This window comes from Phoenix dactylifera, unplaced genomic scaffold (assembly GCF_009389715.1).
Source record: "Phoenix dactylifera cultivar Barhee BC4 unplaced genomic scaffold, palm_55x_up_171113_PBpolish2nd_filt_p 000643F, whole genome shotgun sequence".
Lineage (NCBI taxonomy): Eukaryota > Viridiplantae > Streptophyta > Magnoliopsida > Arecales > Arecaceae > Phoenix > Phoenix dactylifera.
The window spans coordinates 169050-190243 of record NW_024068034.1 but is presented as its reverse complement, the minus strand read 5'-3'; the positions used below and the strand labels follow the sequence as shown (position 1 = coordinate 190243).

The 21194-nt window shown below is 40.5% G+C and overlaps 1 protein-coding gene across 10 annotated transcripts; it reads right to left on the bottom strand.

The window, feature by feature from the left end:
• Positions 1-4267: 4267 nt before the first annotated feature.
• On the bottom strand, positions 4268-20672 carry LOC103721421 (traB domain-containing protein). Of its 10 annotated transcripts, none has more exons than XR_005508826.1 (10): positions 19984-20672; positions 19302-19349; positions 19066-19125; positions 15898-15984; positions 15705-15809; positions 14841-14954; positions 14326-14547; positions 13863-14013; positions 12002-12102; positions 5347-5458 (listed from the first exon to the last, which is right to left on the bottom strand). XR_005508826.1 is itself a non-coding variant. In XM_039119857.1 (9 exons), exons 1-9 carry the CDS (start codon positions 20590-20592, stop codon positions 4464-4466), a joined length of 1365 nt encoding a protein of 454 aa, XP_038975785.1. In that variant the 5' UTR covers positions 20593-20669; the 3' UTR covers positions 4268-4463. The 10 variants fall into 10 exon arrangements, 4 of the variants coding, with proteins under 4 accessions (XP_038975785.1, XP_038975786.1, XP_038975788.1 ...); XR_005508827.1 differs by having other exon boundaries at positions 5367-5458; positions 13863-13978; XR_005508831.1 differs by lacking the exons at positions 13863-14013; positions 14326-14547 and adding an exon at positions 4268-4592 and having other exon boundaries at positions 12046-12102; positions 19984-20670.
• Between the last annotated feature and the right edge of the window lie 522 nt (positions 20673-21194).

The following is a 21194-nucleotide window of genomic DNA, read 5'->3' as shown; positions in this document are numbered from 1 at the left end:
GAGGGAAAAACCACTCTTCGGTCATCTCGACCTCCAGGACACTCATGGTGGATACTACTTCACTAGACAAAGAACCCATTACAAGAGAGGGAAATCAAAAAGAAGGGGGACCTGGGAAAGATGCCGGAGAAAAGGGACTTCGGTCTGAGGAAGACTGGGAGAATAGGAAGCTGGAAGCAGAAGGCAATAGAAAGAGGACGGGGGGCCGGGGGAGAGTTTATATAGACCTCCCCAACGGCCCGGATCAGCGAAGAAAGCGCTGCGTCCTGGTTAGATGATAACACGTGTCGGCCTAAAAGACAGAACGACGCATTTAATTAGGGCTAGCGCTTTGAATGTCGAAGCGCCCCATCGGATCGTGCGGAAAGGCATCCGCAGTCGAAGATCGTGCGGCCCCATCATGAGCCCACGACGCGAGGACGCTTCGCAAAAGGTGTCCCAATAATGAGGTTCTTCGGGAAAGAAGAGACGCCGCCTATTAAAGGCACCTCGAAGCGTTCGATAACTCAAAATGCACAGTAAATCAAAATTTTCGGAATTCGTGATGACCCAATTAAAGCTACTTCCCGCGCTCCAGCTGATAGCCAACTGGAGCTCGGAAGTCGGGGGGTAGTATTAGGGGAAAAACCCTAAGTCATATATCCACAGAGGCGCTCGGCCGAAGAGCGCCGACCGGAAAGCCGCTCGGCCGAAGAGCGCCGATCGGAAAGCCGCTCGGCCGAAGAGCGCCGACCGGAAAGCCGCTCGGCCGAAGAGCGCCGACCGGAAAGCTGCTCGGCCAAAGGATGCCGACCAGGAAGGCGCTCGACTAGAGGGCGTCGACCAGAGCGCGCGCCAAGAGGTGCCCCACCCAAAGCTGCTCGGTTAGAAAGTGCCGACCAAAGACAGCGCCAAGGCGCTCTGCTAGAAGGTGCTCGCCTAAAGGGCGCCGACCAGGAGTACTTGAAGCAACCCCGCCACAGGGCGCGCCATTGGGCGACCAGCTCGGCTCGGCACTCTTGCCGAGTCGATGCCTTAACCAAATGTTCAACCTCCGCCTAAAGTCCAAGGGACTGACAACTCCTACGGCTTGCGACCTGCCACTATCTCCAAGCCATCAAGGCATAAGATCTTCGCAGGTATTCGGCACGACCTGCCATTAATGCACGAGACTCTCTCAAGTCTCCGATGCACTCAGTCATTTAATGAACACGGCCCAAGACGATCTCCGGATCACTGAACCATCAGAGCGCATGGCTCTACCTGACCGCCGGTTCATTCGGTAATAAATGCACTTACCATCCACAGACCCCAGGCCCGCTACGGCCGGCGGTTCAACCACTCCAACAGGTCCGATCGACCGTGACAACTCCCTGATTCCGGTCTGATTCGGCCCTGTTCTCCACTATGCCATAAATGGGCCAAATCGTGCCCAATTATCACAGACAGGGACAAATCCCCCGGTTACCTCCCAGGTAACGTAATCCCCTCCTATAAAAGGGAAGCTGGGAGAACCAAGGGGGGGAACAAACAAAAAAACAAAAACAGATCCCCGAGACTGAACCCGCCGGGAAGCATAGACACAATTGAGGACATCATCCTCTTCGTCTTCTTTATCCTATCCAAATGTTCTTGCTGTCTTCTCCATATACTCTCTTCCCTGCTCTCTCCACATACTTGCCCCCTCTGACTTAGGCATCGGAGGGCCGGCGCCGGGAAGCCCGGCCACCGGTTTTCCTTGCAGGACTTGCACACCCCCCCGCAGCGGAGGACGCAGCCGGCCGGCGCACCGCCGTCCGCCCCCTGTAGCAGCGGAGCTCCTCCTTCCCCGGCTTCGCGGCGGCCCCCGGGTCCAATTTCCAGCAACACATATGAAATAAGTATAATTTATCTATTTAAATAGATAAATAGATAGAATAAATTTGGAAACGAAGACAAAACTGGACCTTGCGAATCGTACAGATTATATGGTAGGTTATATGTAATCTTGGTTACTTGAGAATTAGTTACAACTATAATAAGAGTTATTCTTAACCATTATAATCAGAAACAGCAAAAGCTTACTATAGAAATAATGAAAATTTTTTATTTGTGTCCATGCTCACAAAACAAAATATTAATTTTTTTATTGACATATGGTTTGCACCTATATTATATGTTAAATAGTTGAACATGAAAACCCATCATACAATTCTTTTTCTCCCTAAAAAAAAGAAGAGGAAAATATGTCATATAATGGCTCTTATTCTCATATTTGATGCATTATCCTTATATAGTAGATTGAAGTCATCAAATGCCTGATTCGAGCATCTAATAGCAGGAATTTTTGTCAGCATATCCAAGCGATCTCTACGAGAACAAAAGCAGAAAAAAAGAATGAGTCCAAGCAAAATTGAAGCAATAGAAGTCAGCCAAGAGACAATTGTGAAGATGGATCCAGCATGGGAGAAACAAGTACTAGGTAACATAGAAATGTCTGGGCAACGCAAACTTCCAGCTATGCCAAGTATCTTCAGAGTCTCCCCAATTCCGTGATAAAGCAATCTGTATGCCTACGAGCCAAAGTTGGTCTTTGTTGGTCCTTACCATCAAGGTAACCCTAACCTTCAAGTCATGGAGGAAATCGAGTGAAGAATACAAGACCACCTCCTCTTGAAAGCTCTGAAAGGTAGCATCCATCAATATCTAAAAAAAGATGCATGACTTAAAGGCCAAAGTCCGAAGCTACTACTCTAAAATGATCAACATGGACAGCCACAAATTTGCAAAGATGTTGCTGCCCGATGGCTATTTTATTATTCAACTATTCATCCACTATAATTTGATGACCAATGAGCTCGGCGATCTGTTGAACAATAGAATTTGGCTTGAAGTCTGTACTATGAAGCAAAAGCAAATCTTGAAGGAAACAAACTTCAAGCCAAATATTGTTGTTAGCTAGGTCGTCATATTATAATAGATGAATAGTTGGATAATAAAATAGCTATCAAGTAGTAGCATCTTCATAAATTTTGTGGTTGTCTATGTTGATCACTTCATAGTAGTAGCTTCGGGCTTTCACCTTCAAATCATGCATTTTTTAGGTACCGATGGATGCTATCTCTTGGAGCTTTCGGAAGGAGGTGGTCTGGTATCCGTCACCTATCCATGACACGAAGGCTAGGGTTGCCACGATGTTTAGGACCAATGGAGATCAGCTTGGGCTCATAGGCATGCAAATTGCTTTGCCGCAAGATTGGGGGGACAATACGATTGGCAACAAATAGCTAAAGTAGCAATACTTAAGCATTTGCTCTAGGATATTAATTTTCAACAGAGTATTAGAATATTTTTATATGCTGGACAAAAGAAAATGAAATGTAACTCAACTACAATGGTTCAAGGATCTGAATATTTGGACTCTTTTCTCTTTATATATATAGCTTGCTGAAAAGTGATGTTGAAGAAAACGAAAATTAGAGCCCATGACCATGCATCAGCGACTAGCTTTCTCTCTCTCATTCTTTTTTATGAGGTTTGGAATATAGAGTAAATGAGAAGGAATTCTAATTGATGAGAGAGAATGTATCATGGAGCAATCTTAATATGCAACCAATTAAAAGTTTGAATCTTGATTTTTTACCTATACAAATCTATAAATTTAAAATTTCATATTGATTTGCATCAATTTCACTTTATAAGTTATTGGGATTTATTCACTATTTATTGATACATTAGCCATATCCCTTTCCATTAACCCATGACATAGAATACCATTTTCTGTTTATTCTTTTTTCAATGTTTTCGTTTAGCCCCGCATTAAGGGGTGCTTTGCTTGTCGGCCTTAATGGGGTCTTTTGTGAAGTAGGCTGCCAAGGATTTGTTTGCAAGTTGCCAAAATGTGTACAAAATTATCATTCAGTACCTTAATGCTAGTTTGGTCCAAAATTGAGTTTTTCTTTGTCTAGTCTAGAAGCATGGTTTGTATGAGAAAATTCGTTTAGCGGGCACTGCGGTTGAAGCAACATGATGACGATTCCTGGCACGGAACAGGGACGTGGTTCATGTGGGCATTGGATCTGGCTCAAAACCCCATGATGTGAATTTGCGTCCTGATCCAAACTAACACTTCCCTAAAAGGTGTTCCCTATTCCAGACCCTTCAAATTTTGATTGATGAGTCTCCTCCATCACAAACTTGTATGACACGAAGAATAGATTCCAAATTTTGGTAACCAACGGATTCTTAGTTGCAGAACACGGAAATCCTGTTACACCTATCCTACAACATTCTACAACAAACCAAAGACTTCATCCAAAAACTTTGGAAAGATCATTATCTTATAGTTATTGGAAAACATAGAGCATTTTTATAATATGAAGAAAATACATAAGATGACTAGATATCAGATTATTATGAGTTATTAGTATTATATAAATGAAAGTACACTGATTGCACTCCTTTTCTCAAGACTCCAATGTGGAATATTTTTTGTTTACCCCAAGTCACCTCCTGGCCGTGAGATAAAGTCCAGAAGCCAAGGCAACCCCGGTCACTGCCACACCTATAGATGCTAAGATTTTCATCCAAGGAACACCTGCACCTTTGGCAGGAACTTCCAATAGATGCTTTACCTGCAACATACAGGACAGAAGAAAATTAAGAGATATGAGACATATGTGAGCAAACCCCCTCTATAATTACTCGGGGGTTATGATGGATAATCTCATCCATGGATGCAAGGCAGAATTTTGCCAGACTATACAAAAAAGTCTCTCACGAGTTCAATCTAACTTCATTAGTTATTTTGTTACCAGATCTCGATGTCGTGTCCATGCATAACATCTCGTATAATAGAATCAATTACCATGCAGACAATGCCTAATGATATAGCATGCAGACAAATGCCTAATAATGAAGTTATTGATTTATGAGAGATGACAACCAATTGTTGCCTATTCCACACGTTCCGAAAAAATCAACCGAGCTGAAAAAGGCCAACACTAGTTACCAATAAAACAACCTAGAATGGATTCTCCGAGTAGAAAATTGAAGTAGAAAATGTATCTTTTGAACTACACAATCACCACTACTTGGCGATAATATGTTTCCAGTAACGATCTTTAAGGACATTAGTAATTTCATAATGCTTTCTAAAATATAAAAATATTATCTAACTAAAAATACTGCTAACATGCATTACACACAGAATGTGATCTCATTATAGCTTTCACATATCTTGAGACAGTTCAGCAACGATAGAGCTCTCCAGACTCAACCTACCTTTCATGAAAAGCTAGAATCTCTCGTGGCAACCATTCTAGCAATATTATGAATCAAATTCACAAACAAATCAGCACGAATATCCATTACAAAAATGGTTCTAACCTCAATAGGCTGCTTCCAGTGCTGCTTTATCCCAGACAAATGCCCTTTGCCAACGACTGCAACAACCGAAGAATGTTCTCTAGCAACCTTCAGCAATGTTGATGACATATACCTGGATTGCAATTCTACAAAGGCTAAAAACAGTACAAAAGAGAAGAAAAGAGGATCTGTATTTCCACATTAAGCTAATTATAAAAATATATAATGGATCATAACAAGCATAAGTGTGAACGTACTAGTTGATACCGGTACATACTGACATATCGTATCAATACCGAATCGCTATACGGTACAGAGGGCATACCGGCACTTGGTATGCTGAACTGAATACCATATTGAGAGTACTGGCACTATAATAAGATGGTACCGATATGGGGTCCGATACCAAGACGACAAACTATGGTATAATCAGTTGTTTTCCGCATATCTTAGGTGTGTTATTGACAACTACATAACTACTGCCAATAATTTTATCCTCCATACTCTAGATTATCTATATCATGATTGTATTGCACGTGAAAATTGCACTAGAGTGTACCTTTTGCATTTGATTACATAATTGTATAAATTCAAAAGTAAAACAAAATTTAAATTAAGATGTTGATGCTGGAAGGTGTTGAACTTAGGTTGAAAACACGAAGAAGGAAAGATATATCGACGCAACCGATTGTGGCAAGGTAGAAACCTCACTATAGCACGTACAACGTAAGGTATTAGAACGGACGAATAGTAGTTGAAAAAGGAGCAGGGCGGGTCACTCTCTTCCAAGGCTAAAAAATATCACCTTGGCTGGCCACTCTAAGGATACAACTCTCACATGCTCACTCACAAATCCTAAAAATCCACCAAAAGAGAAGAGAGAGAGAACAGAGATAAGGCAAGAATAATTCTTACTAATCAATAACTCAAGTTTCTCTAGCATGATTGCAAAAGAAGCCCCAATGGAAGTATTTATAAGCTGTACAAGGAGACTCATTTCTTCAACTTTTCAATATAGAATTCCAAGTTCTATTTAAACTCGCAGAACCCTAACTTCCAACTTTCCTAATAATATCAGAAGTTCTCAAAAACAAAGTTCACAAAAATCAAAACTCCCCATAATTAACTAATATTTCTAGCAAAACATAACTCAATGTGGATTTTGAGACCCATGCATACGGAACCCGCGACCCATGTGGCGGGCACGTGCGCCTTGCACAGTCCCACAACCCGTGCAATCCAATCTCACGACCGGTTTTAGCTCAACCCCACTTATCTAGCAAGTGAGCCCGGTTGGAGAAGACTCATCATAGAGTCTAGATCATTTTGATCTTCCTGGTCTTCAACATAAGGCAATAGGTCAGCTATGATGAATGTTGCAAATACTCCATATTCTTTAGAAAGTTCAATTTTGTAGACATTGTCATTGATGAACTTCAAAACCTTGAAAGGGCCATCAAATATTTTCTAGCATGGTGTTCTGGTGGCAGATCGCATTGCAGAGGGATCGAGGTTGGGCAACGAGCACAAGAAGCTGAAATGTCCTTAAAGTCTAATGAGAACTTAAGGTTGAGGTCTAGTGCAGTTGAAGGATTGATAAACCCAATACCAGGGTCGAACAAAGTGGAGAGATATAGAAAGTACAGTTCGGAGCCTTGTGACATGATAGGTTGCCCACAGTCAATATGCTTCTTAGCAATGGTGGATATGGCAGAACCAATCATGGACAATGTCCACATCGGGTGGGCTTGCTTGATGAGCTTATGTATTGTAGTAACCACTCTCTTTCCGGCATGAGCCATGTTATGCAGCATGTTCAATTTTGGCTCCATTGAAGCAGATGACAAATTTAGAGACATTAAAGACCATTGGCTTCGAAATACACCAGCAACAATATTTTCTGCACTAAGCAGGTAGTTTGAGCAATGTTACACTTTAAACTGGTGTCTTCATTGGTACAATTCCTTTCAATAGAATCAATAGTCGAGCTCTTTTTCATATTCTTCTTTGTTTTCTCTACTGATGGACTTTCACTACCACTTTGGTTATCCCTACTTGAGTCCATGGTGACATCTCCATCAATGTTTCCTAATTGATCCACCTGTTTGTCACAGAAAGGATGGCAAAAGTGCATCTTGAGTTTTGGATCCATGGATACCGCAACACTGTCTTGGCAGAGTCTTTGCATTGTATCTTTTTTAAAAAATTGATGGAGAAAGTTAGCAATGTCAAGTGAAATGCTCAATTGACAAGGAGAAGAAAATGGAGATTGTGCATGAGAAGGTGATTGCATAGGAAAGCTTGTGTTGTTTAATGATCCTACATGCCATAGAGCTAACTGGTTGAGGCTTCTTTAGTTTTTCCTCATTAATGATGAGTTTCTCCTATTGTGCTACTTGCAATGCATAGGTTAGACAAATACTTTTCTCAATTATATCTCGTATGTAGGAAAGAGCCTTTGATGCAGCATCAAACAATTCTATTTGAATTTCATCTTAAAGTAGATTCGTGGCGAAAACTAACCTTTTGCATCACTTTGGTTATCATTTTCTAACAGTATTGGATTGGAACCACCATTGCTAACCTCAAAAAGAGGAGAAAAACCTCAAGAACTGAAAGGGTTTGTAGAACTAAAGGTACCCAGTTGAAAGAAATCTGAGCAATCAAAGCCTGGTACTGATAAAAACTCATCCATGAGATCCATCTCCATAGTGGCATCCAAGAGGGCTTTCTTGTAAGCTAGCCATCGGAAGAACGTTATCTTCCATCACTGAAAATTCCTTTTCAACTCCATCACAGAAAGCCAAATCCAGAACAACCTTTCCATGTGAAGGGCATTTAGTGTGGAAGATGTAGCGTAACCAATCTTATTCATCAACTACCATGGTTGTATTAAGGCTGTGGCGGACCACCAAAGCTTCACCTTGATTGGCATGCACTAGCTCTTCCTCGCTCGGACCTTCCTCATCCCACTTGACTGGCTGATCTTCTTCTTCCTCTTCCATGCATGATTCTTCCTCCACCAAAAAGATGAGCTTTCTATTTAGGCGATCAGCTGCAATATGCCCAAATCCTTGGCACTTGAAACACTTGCAAGGGTTAGAGGCAAAGAAATGGTTGGAGTTGCTGAGGATGTCCTTACCCTTCTTCTGAGACAGTTGGGAGGCACCGATTTTGGCGGATACCGACGTCTTCGACATGGAACTCCCCCAGTTGGACGCTCCATCTCCATACCATGGAAAGCGCAATTACTTATTCTCAATTGTTGATTCTCGACTTTTGTTGCCTATCCTATCATATCATTCAGCATGCAATAGGGTTGGAGTTATATGACTTGCTCAATTTCATGCTTCAGTCCTTCGGCGCTATGGTTTGCTCTTCAAGCTCCTTAATGTCACAGGCATGGTATGCTGAACCAGCCCATACCAGCCGGTTTAGCCCGTACCGGACCGGTCCAGTCCCTGACCGGTTCAGTTCAAGCATGGAAAACGGTTCTGACCCAAAGGAGCCGGAACCGACCGGTACAAGCTCGGAACTGGTTCCCCACGCGCGAACTCGGCCCCGCGTGGGCGCGCTGTCCTACGCTACCCCGCGCTAGCCATTTACTGCCATAGTGTGGCATTTAACGCCACTCTGTGGCATTCGGGTTGCGCGCGTCCGCGCGGACACGCGCTGGGAACCGCGCCCGCATGTGGTTCCCCGTGCTCGGACTAGGAATCACACCCGCACAGGGTAGCGCATTAGCCATTAATGCCTCTGTGGCATTCACGTATGCATGGGCACGCGCGGGGAACCGTGCGCGGATGGGAGCTGGAAATCTCGCCCACGTGTGGTTCCCCGCGTGCGATTTTCCGCGCTTGGACTCGAAATCGCTCCCGCGCGTTGCCCCACGCGGGCCATTTAATGCCACTCTGTGACATTTAACGCGTCCGCGCGCGCCAGAGCGCATGCGTCCACGCAGGTCTGTTGGCCGATTCAAACCGGTGCAAACCGAAACCGTACCGGTCCGGTAGGCGACCGTACACCTACCAGTACCGGTACGGCATACATTGGTCACAGGTCATAAGAAGTTACTCAACTTCCATTGTGTACCCTTTTACGGTCATGTCGCATAGTCGAAGATTGTGGAGCTTAAGAAATTTATTTTGATGATAATCTTCAGATACTTACATTTGAGTTCATGACACATCTCGTCCCACATTCAAATCTTGCTGTGTCCATGCTGACATCATCGTTTTAGATTTTCCCATTAAATTTATGCATGGTTCTTGAGCTTGATGGCAATGAGGTTCGTGGATCAATCGTCAGAAACTTTGTTAAGCTTGAAAACTCGTTCAATGGTGTGGAGCTAATCAACGAACTTGCCAAGTTGCTGGCGTCTTTCAAAGTTGAGGATTTCTATGCTGAAGTCGTGATAGTTGTGATGTGATCTTCGTTCGCATTGGCGATGAATATCTTCTTCACTCGATAAAAACATTCTTCTCTTGTAGAATGGATTGAAATCTCTCGCCTTCATTAAAACGCTCGCTTCTATCATTAGAGGGCTCTCTGTTAGAGTAGTGATTGAAACCCTGGCGATATCAGCGTTTACATTGCTCTTGTCGTTGATGAAGCCGCTGATTTTCTTCTTGAAGTTGTTTGAGCTAGTGGCACAATTCATCTAGTTCGATATCTCGTAGATCTTGCTAATGTTCAACACGTTCCTCGATGTTGGGGCGGCGAAACGGCATCTCGAAACCATGCTCTGATACCAACTACCGTCGGGAGGTGTTGAACTTAGAATGAGAACTCAAAGGAAGAAGCATATGTCGACGCAATCGATTGTGGCGAGGTAGAAACCCGACTGCAACACATACAACGTAAAATGTTAGAACGGATGGATGGTAGTTGGAAGAAGAGCGGGCGGGTCACTCTTCCAGGGCCAAAAAATATCACCTTGGCTGGCCACTCCAAGGATACGATTCTCACATACTCGCAAACCTTAGAAATCCACCATACGGGAGGAGAGAGAGAGAGATAAAGGATAGAACAATTCCCACAAGAGAATTCTCACTCATTAATAATTCAAGTATCTCGAGTATGATTACAAAAGAAGCTCCAATTAGGGTATTAGAAGTAGTATAAGCGGACTCATTTCTTCAACTTTCCAACGTAGGATTCCAAGTCCTATTCTAGCTCGAAGAACTCTAACTACTGATTTTCCTAATAACATCAAAAATTCTCAGAAAGAAAGTACACAAAAATCAAAACTTCCTAAAATTAACTAATATCAAACTTTCCTAACAAGACAAAACTCAACTTGGATTCTGTAACCTATGCGTCCGTAACCCACGACCCGTGAGGCAGGCACATCCACCCTGCACAGTCCCACAACCTGTGTAGTCTAGTCTCGCATCTAGTTTTGGCTCAACCCAACTCGTCTAGCAAGTGAGCCTTAGGCGCTCCAACATCAAATGTGGTTACAATCCCACATCCTGAATCAAAATAAATGTCAGGAATAGTATGCAGAAAACCTGCTCATACCAAATCTTTTAGCCTCCGCTATCCCTTCAAACTTCCTGCCATTTACTTTCTAAGTTTTTCAGTTCATTGCATGCGGAAAAAATTCTAACTTAAGTGTTGCATGAGTTAGGTGCATAACTTGATTTTGTTATATAATTTAAATAAATAAAGGTATGTTTCCAAGATTCAATAACTTTAAAGGACATTTGAATTGTCAATAGCAAACTTATAACCACTATCAAGAAAAATCTACAACCATCCTCAACACCAGCCAATCCAATTTTCAGATCAAGCCTTAGTAGCAGGAATCTTCTATTTACAGTGGTGCACAAGCTTCCGAATCTCCTCTAACACTTGCTTCCTAAGTGTTGTCTCAGTTATTTTTTTAGGAAACCAACTTCCCAATACCTGTAATCGACCTGCTTCTATTAACTACAGATCAAGCCATCCCTAATTCCTATGGCTAATTGGGGCCCACTAAGATGTCACTTGGATGATTCCCCCTCTACTTATCTCTCTCCCTCAACCTCCAATCAGATTTTCTTTATGTTGATCCTTCTATGTATCTCACTCATCACTTCAGGTGCATAGATATCTTCCATCTCTGCCCTGTCTCGTCTGACTGCAACTCAGTTGAAGTGGATTAACCAAGTTGACTCACGATTGACTCAAGATTAACAAAATATCACAGAATGGAGGAAGAGGGGCCCATCTATTTGTTGATGTTGACCAAGAGAGGGGAGTGCAGCTCGGGGAGTGGTGGTACAACACAAATAGAGTAAGGACCTACAGATGATGACTACAAAGAAGGATCATGGGAAGTTTGGTAAAAAAACACATACAAGCACGTCTTTAACAAGTGGAGTGCTCAACATACTGCCCATTATATGCTCCACTAGCTACCCCTTTCAGTATTGTTCTTCAACATAATGTGGTTATTCCATAATTTTCAGTTATTAACTTCGAAACCATGTATCAATGACTACAATGGAGAAAAGAATGACAAGATGTTGGTTCGGCTATCACCATAACAATTAATAGCTATATCAGGGAAAACAATATAAATAATTACAGAAGGTTCTAATATAAGTAACCGTGCCCTCTAACCTACACAATAAGATAAAATGGCTGTTATGTATCAAAGCATGCATAAGAAGGAAAAGAGTATACTAACATATCACGTTCATGTAGAAGTGTCTCCATCAATGTGGGGAATGCCTTGCTCATCTCTTGAATTACAAGTGTCAGCATGTCAACATCATCCATTTCCTTCAACTGAAATAGGTGCAGTAAAGTCATACTCATTCCATGGAGAAAAAGAAGAAAAAAAACCGTAGACCATTTCAAGATTAGGAGATTGAATAAGTTATAGAACTACTCAAGGAACCACGTAATCATTCAAAATATTTATAATTCTGGAACATACTTATATACATGCACGAACCTATGCATATGTGCATGCAATTTGCAGCTACATAGTAACAAAGATCAGTGATTCAAGGCAGAATAGATCAAAACAAAGTAAATGACACACTGAAGTAATATACACACCATAGATAGAAAGCTATATAGCATGGTATATCATACCATATCCATTTCCATGAACTGAAGAGATATGAGCATTGTGTTCAGCAACCCAAAGAAATGATTAGTTAACATCATGGTCTGCCGTACCGGTCCGTACCGGCCGGTACGGGCCGGTACGTACCGGTCCGGCCTGGGACCGGTATCGGATCAGCGTGAAATCCGGTACCGGTAGTTTATTGTTGAAGAACCGGTACGGACCGGTACGCCACCGGTACGCCGATCGGTACCGGTACGGCGGACCTTGGACTTAACATCAAATAAATAAAAAAAGATTCTATTGTGAAATATGTTTCAAGTAGAGGTCAGGTCTCACCTATTGAATATAAGGATGAATGGCAAGATGTAATGCACATGTGGGAGAGGCTGAACCAAAAGCCTCTGCACCAGGTTTCAAGCTGGAGAAAACTTGGATTTGTATTTTGACATCACAGGTCAGGTTCAAGTAAAGTTCTATGGCTGACTCTAATTAAAAGCATCCAATTTTTACTTGATCCATTAGATCATTCCATATTATAGTTTCTCTGTGTGAAGTAATAGGTGCTATTTGGCATCACCTTCATTTTTCTTATTTTCAAAAACAGAAAAATAAAAGTTATATTTTTGTTTTAGTTTTAAATTTTTTAAAAAATATAAATATGTTTGGCATATTCAATTATGTTTAAAACATAACCATGATGATAGAGGCTGGGGCAATGATAGTAGTAGTAGAGACAATGGAGGCCATAATGGTGATGGTGCCAAAGACGACAGCGGGAGTGCTAGTAATGTCGCGATGGTGGCAATGGTGATGAGGGCACCGGCAATATAATGGTGGCAGCAACAACGGTGGTGGTAGTGTGGTAGAGGCCATGGCGGCGACGATGTTATGACGAAGGTGACAGCAACAACAATGGCGTTGCTGGAGATGCCAACGACAATGGTGGTGGTGGAAACGATGGTCGCAGTAGTGGTAGTGATGGAGATGGTGGAAACGATGGTGACGGAGGCAGTGATAGCAATGGTGGTGGTGGAAACAATGGTGACGGTAGTGATGGTGGTAACAATGGAGATGGTGATGATGCTGGTCGTAAAAGACGAGTTTTTTATTTTTGAAAATAGTGAAAGTAAGAATTTCTTACTTTTATTTTTCTTAAAAAATAAATTTTGAAAATAGAAAATAAAAATAATACTACCAAATATTTTTTTTGCCTCGATTTCTATGACTATTTTTAAAAATAAAAAAATAAGAATAAAAATGATGCCAAGTAGGCCCTTAGCTATAAATAGAAAGATTAATTAAACAAACACTAAAGCACTATTCAGAAAGGTATACATGAGGCATGCCCTGGGTCATTCTTAAAAACAAGATCTTCAAGGAACATCCAAACCCTTTCACAAGGTTATAGAATTGAAGTCGTACACCTCGGACTTAAGAGGCTCAAGTGACTTTCTGAGGTGAAAGCAAGCACCTTGCACCTTGTTTTGTGTTTCTCATGAGACATATGCATGTGGGCAAGGTTTAAGTCCTGGCAGGATAGGACGCATCCCGGCGTGATAGAAGGCATCCTAGCTGTCTGTTCCGTTCCTGTGAGAAAACAAGACCGAGAGAGGGTCGGGACTCTGAAATCCATCCATACAAAAAAAGAAGAAAAAGTTAAGAAAGAAAGGAAGAAAAGATGAAGAAAAGAAAAAAAGTTAGGAAAGAAGAAGAAAAAGAAAGGAAGGAAGGGAGAAGAAAAAAATTAAAGGAAAGAAGGAAGAAAGGAAAGAGAAATAAGAAGAAAAAGGAACCAAAGAAAGAAGCAAAAGGATAATAAAAAAAAGAAGAAAAAGGAAATAAAGGAAGGTAAGGAAAAAAGGAAGGAAAGCAGGAAGAAAGGAAAGAAGAAAGGAAAGGAAAGGGAAGAAGAAAGTGAGAAAGATGGAGGGTACCTATGGAACTCTCGACCGGGATTACCGCCGGATGGGGTAGAACCGTGAGGAATCCCATTCCATGAAGAAACTGGGACACCCCCATCCCACGAGATTTAAATCCTTGCATGTGGGCCAGTTTCTCTCATAGTTAAGTTTGTCTTTTGTGCATATGTCCTTCCATGTTGGTGCATGACTAGAATCAGCACATTGTACAATATGCAAAACCATGCTGGTCTTCATCTAGCACAAATTCAAGATGCAATATTTTATTTACTTGCAACAAGTACAATAGAAAGTACCATTTTGACCCCAAATATTTCTTGTAAAAGCATATTCCATCAAAATTTGTACTGAAAAATATAAGGCAAGCTGATAAACTATAGATTGCTCATTGCATGCTTATCCAAATTTCAGGTGATAGTATAAAACAATGCAACATAATATCTGATTTTACATGCGACTAGAATGCATGATATAAAGAAATCAGAAGAGATCTTTAAATTTCAAGACAGCAAAGTTTTAAGACAACTTACCATTTTATTGAGATCTTCAGGGCTGGGTAAAAAGATTGCTTGGAAGAGTATGTAGTGCAGAAATTTTATTCGATGCCATAATGGCATTTTGCCCCAAGTTCTCCTCAAGGTGATCTATTAAAACAAAGAATATATGATTAGATTACGCATCATAAAACTCTTTGAGTTGCTTGATGGATGCATGGTTGGAACAACTACAACTCATCTAAAGTTGCCAGATGTTAATTTCTTAAAGCATTGCACAAAGATGGCTTGTAGCCAAGCCCCAGTGACAAAACACTGACAATCCACATCAATGCAACTCTTATACAGAAACAGGTTATGAAATCCAAGACTACACAAGCATATTTTGTCATCTGTGATGCCCTCTAGACTCCACATATAAAAGCAATGGTGAGCCAGTCAATGAAACTAGACCTAGCAGAATTACAGCAGCTAGAAAATTGTTCCAGACCAGAGACATATCCAGACAACCTACTGTAGATTATATGTACAACAGAAGTTTCATTGCAAAGTGAAAAAATATTGACCAAAAGCACATAAGAGTAGAACCGCTTTGGTACAACCAATTAACAGCAGATGTATGTAGAAAATTAAGCATCTGGTACAAGCAATCTAGACACCAACAATGGGTTGGGTGGTGATAGGGAATATGTCAAGAATTACCATTTCAGTTCTCACCTTTCTGACAGCGCAATAGGGAAACAAAAAAAAAAGATACAAATACAATAACCAAAACCAGTTTGTGAGACATATCAAATGTCACTCAGCAAAGTAGTTTCATATATAAAATTCCATATAGATGCAGCAAATTCAACCTAGTCAAAACACAACTAGTTAAACAGTATAAGAAAATTGACATACATGGACTGGACGATCACCCAATATAACCTTGGCTCCATAACTCATTGCTTCTTCAAATGCCACTCGAAACTCGGAACCAGGAAAAACCTCAAGTTTATCAGCAACCTACAAGAAACAACCAGACAATATCAACTGCCAAGGTTCCACCAAAGCTAAAAATTAAAACTGCAGAAATAAGCCAATAGGAGCATTCCTTGGCAAGAAACCAGCTGTAGAGAATTCCAAAAGTATTCATCTTCTTTTTCTTCCACATGTCAATCATTTCACTGACAGTAGGAACCTGATGGAGCAACAAGTAAAAACTAAAATATGAATTATAGGTACTCAGAGATGTAGTATTTGAATCGCAATGGAGATTTAAAAATATAAAAACAAACAAAGAAAATAATCAGTGATACCGCAATGTCATCTACGAATATATTTGAACTATCTTGCTTATGCTAGTAAGGTTTAAGAACAATGGCTGTACTAGTTACGTGCTTCTTATATATTTGGATATGTATAACGGGCCTCATTAAAACATATGCTAAAGCTAGTAATAGGCATTCCTAAGGTAAAGCCTAGTTTACGTTAAAAAGATATCAGGCCTCATATCAAGTCCTTATCAGATCGTCATGCACTATGGTTAATTATCAGATGAGAATACCAATAGAACACAGCATGGAGCTCCTATAAATTTCTTTCGCACTTTTTCAGTTTGCTAACAAGTCAGAAAATGCTTTCAGAATTCTTGCAAGAGAGAGTAAGATCAGCATAGTTTCATGTCTCTTAGCATTAAAGGAAATCCTAGTTCTTTAAAGCTATTTATTAAAAACCATTCTTGAAATGAATTTGTTTGAGCATTTGTGGGAAATATCACTTCAACAATAATAATTCTCAAATCAGCATATCGGAAATTCCTTAATATACATAGCTGACCAAACAACTGTTTCATAAATTAGTTGATGCTATAACATCTTGAACCATATAAACATACAATGGTGTAGTTTCAACCAAGAGAAGATCACACCAAATCAGGTAGTTGTTTTTCAACTTTGTTTTTATTATTCATTGAAGATTATAGTCCATAATCCTCAATATATATTGTTAGGTCACATTTAATTAACATCAATCATGTAGTTGAGCATTTGCACAGTTAGCTTATCAATTTTGTAGCTCCTAATACTCAAGACATAATACCAACATTCCATGAGTCTATACAACTCACTGACGAACATGGTCTGCCGTACCGGTCGGTACGGGTTGGTACGGACCGATACATACCGGTACCGGACCCCACCAGTACGGTACAGCTACATATTTCGGTACCGACTCGGTACCGGCCCGTACCGGCCCGTACCGACTCGGTACCGGCCCATACCGACTCGGTACCGGCCCGTACCGACCAGTCCGTACCGGCTCCAAATTTTTTTTTGGCTTTTAGCCCCATCGGTACAGTACCGGTTCGGCTCGGTTTGGTTCGGTACCGTACCGGTACCGATGCCCACCGGTACGTCGGTATAGTCGGTACCGCGTACCTTGCTGACGAACAATATATGTTCATGATCTCATTCCATTTAGCCTAGTCAATTTTTTTATAGGTGCCTACTACTATTTTATCCACAAAAAAAAAAATCTTTATACTTTTTTTGATTTGTTGAATGGTTCAAGATAAGGTTTACTGAATCAATACTGGAACCTGTACCGACACACGGTACGATGTGGCGTGCTAATTTCGAACCGACATGTCATTTTTTTTTCAATTTATTTTAAGTTTCAAAGTTTAATAATCAAAATTTGGGGGTTTTTTGAATGATTTTAAGTGTAGTTTGATATTTCTTAATGTTTTTTAATGTTTCCATCACCCAGGTACACCTTAAATGATGCTTCTTGATGTTTTGAAGTGATTTTTCCATGTCAGTGGTATGCTCTAAAACATACTCAATCATCAATATGTCACATGACATTTTTATCTAGACGCTAGAGGAATTTATTATCCAATAATATAAGATACTCAATCATCAATTTGCCACATGATATTTTTATCTAGACTCTTGAGGAATCTATTATCTATTAATGATGATGTTTGGTTTGTCAACTATGTTATATGATTGTGGACATCTTCCTTCTATAGTTGATGTCATGTGATTGTGGACAATTTTATTTTATGGTTATTCATAATTCGATGTTACTGTGGACATTTTCATCATATGAGTGATGTTATTATGGTTGTTAGCTTATGATATTGTCATTAGATTAAAGACTTTTGCATTATATGGATATTGGCATGATATATGTTAGGTGGATGGAATTTTTAATATGTGGTAAGAAAATATTGATGTTTTTTTTAGCAGTCCGCTTTGGGTACACAATGCTTGCTATAGTGCCAGCTATCTCCACTATGACCCCCCCCCCCCAAACAAAAAAAAAGGCCCGCTACATGCCCACTATCTGCTTTTCAATACACCGGGTTTCAAACTTGAACGGACTGTTGTAACAAAAATTTAAAATAGCCTATATTTTTATTGGGGTTGCATCGTGTCCTAAAGTCGATAACCTGCATACAATTCTTATGTTTCATCCCCTGAGAAATTCTATGATACACCAACAAAAAAGTGTCAGTTAAAAATGGAAAACTATGAGCTTTTAGATAACAAAGTAGAGTTTTTAAGAACCATATTGTAAGACATTGCAACAGCATTGTTTGATGAAAGAAATAATATACATTCAACGGATTCTTGGTAAGTTTTACCCCAGACTGATGGGGTAAGGCCAACATCTGCCTCTCATTTGAGGTAAAAAATGTTCAACTTCTTATGCTATGGTAGTAATATATTCTCATAATAATCCAAAACAATGAAATCACAAATAATTAATCAAATTATGATGCTTCTAGAGTAGGGAGCATTGAAACCAAAAGTGATACCAAAAATACCATGGAAAAATAGCAACACCCACTGCAGCACAAATATTGCATTATACTTGGACCTTTAGATCAATGGCAGACAATTAGCTCTACTATAGAAAGTATCTTTTGACAAAGGTCTGAAAAGGATTGCTGGACATAAATATCATGTCACCAAAGCTAATTTTTCTCATAAAATCAATATGCAGAAATCTGAGTTATATCCATAGGGAAAAAATTGACTTAACCCCTCTACAGTTTCATGATTTGAAGATATTCTGCATTTTAATTCAATCTTTATTAATCTTATTACATATTTTAGTTTTATTCATAGTTACATTTTACACATTAATTCCATAGGCACTCTTAACTATCAGTAATGACACTTTGATTATATAAAATAAGTTTCAAGTATTCACAGAAGTTGCAGAGACAATGGAATGTTAAAGAAAGATAACACAGGAAAGATGTTAATACCTTAAGATTTTGGGGAGTCAAGATGGCAACACGGTTCGAACACAACTCCAAGAAAACAACCTACACTTAAAAAACATCAAAAAATCAACCAGGAAATGCACATTTCTTTTATGGAAAATTCTAAATACTGCATATAATTAAGCAATCAACAAAATGGACATTCTAATGCAGGCAGCTAACCTGCTTAATGATCCATCAATCAATCAAGTGGTTGATGAGTTTCAATAGAGAAGAACCTGCGGTTTTAAGTAACTGATGACAGCCTGAACTTCCTTGCATGATTCCTGCATTTTCATAGGGAAGAGTAAATATTAACTCCCTTTGCACATCAAATGGTATATAAAAGCCTCATAACCTACAATATTATCAATGATGATAAAATTTATCCAGATAAATTGGTGAATTACAGTCAAGAGAAATCTCAAAACGAGAAACCAGTATGATTGGTGAATTACAGTTAAGTACAGTTTAGTGAAATCCGAAATCAAGATCCCAAATTTATTTCTAGTAACCATAACCATGTAACATCAGGAAAAAAGAAAAGAATAGCAAACCAAACATAATTGATTACATCTTGGATAACAAAGTTGTGATCTCAAAAACCCATTTTGCTATATTTGATCAATGAGGAGGGCACAATTTAGCCCAAAAAATAGAAAGTTAAAAGTCTACGAGAAAAAATCAGCACATTCAACATCCGAGACGAGACAAACTATACAGTATACAGTCTTCCATCAGGGGAGATCAGGGGAGAACAAAGAAAAAGCAAACCAAGATAAATGAATTCAGCTCGATATCTTTTAAAAAAAGAAAAGGAAAAGAATTCAGGTCGATTCCCGATGTTTGAATAGAAAATAATCTTTTTCCATGATGATGGACACTAAAATTATAAAATATACGGATATCAGATCAGATGACCTGAGAAACGTGAGCCGTTCCAACCAGGTACACGTCGCAGGTGCCGCCTTCGGCCGAGGTCTCGCACTTTAAGACCACCACGCCCTTCGATAACTCCTCCAGAAGAACCCTCTTCCGCTCCTCTCCCCTATCAAAAGAAGCCATCTCCGGACCTCCCACCCCTCCAAGAACTTCATCATCGGCGGCAACCAAAGCAGAGGCGGCCTCTTCGATAGATCTCCTGAACGGTGCCTCAGGGAGCTCGGGATGCGCGCTAGGGTTAGGGTTAGGGTTCCGCACCGCCTGTTCGGCCGCGGCGACCGCCCCAGGGGGGTCGGCACTGGGGACGTGAACGTAGTCCTCGGCGGCCGAGGAGGAATCGGATCCCGACGAGGAGTCTCCAGCGCGATCCATTGTCGCCGGGTGAGGGCGGTCCCGGCGGCGGCGACGGGAGGAGACGAGACGCTTCAAGTAGGAGTGGGTTTCAGGGGAATATGAAGGGATACGGGTCGGGGTGTGAGGAAAGGCGGCGAAACCCCGGAAGGGTCGATGCCGGCGGCGTTGGAACGTTGGTGAGTTAATAAGGAGGCGTGACTCGGGCGAGCTGAGAGGGCGAATCAAGCGAATCATGCGGTCACGCCCTCATCGCTCAGCAATTAGCAGCTTTCATGCCCCGGGAAGAGCAAAGAGAAGCTACGCGTCCCCCATAACTAAACTGATATATGATTATTATTATTATTGCAATTGCAATGAAAGATAACAATTTTGGAGAGGGCCCATCTTTTTGGGCAAATCAACATCACTAAAACTAAAACATTGGTAACTATGGGAAAAAAGTCTTTCAAATTCTAAATTCAAAGTATGGATCAGTTCATGATTTATATTACAAGTATATTATAGAGAACCACCTACATTATTGAATGGAATAAAATAAAACCCAAACTCAAGCTTTACATGGGCAGATGACATGCAGTGTTAATTTTGGATGCATGAGCCCAAGTCTAAAAGGACAACTAATAAAACAACTGAAACATCCCAAACAGAAGCATAAGAAAAAATTGAATACAGCCAAAAATAAAATTCTAAATTGATATACTTCAAATTGAAAAAAAAAAGAAAAAATAAATTGCAAGAACTAGAAAATATGACAGGACGCTTGGCACCATTTCTTAATTTTTCTATCAAAACTGTGTGGAAAGTAGGGGTGGCAAAATATAACCTGACCTGCCAAC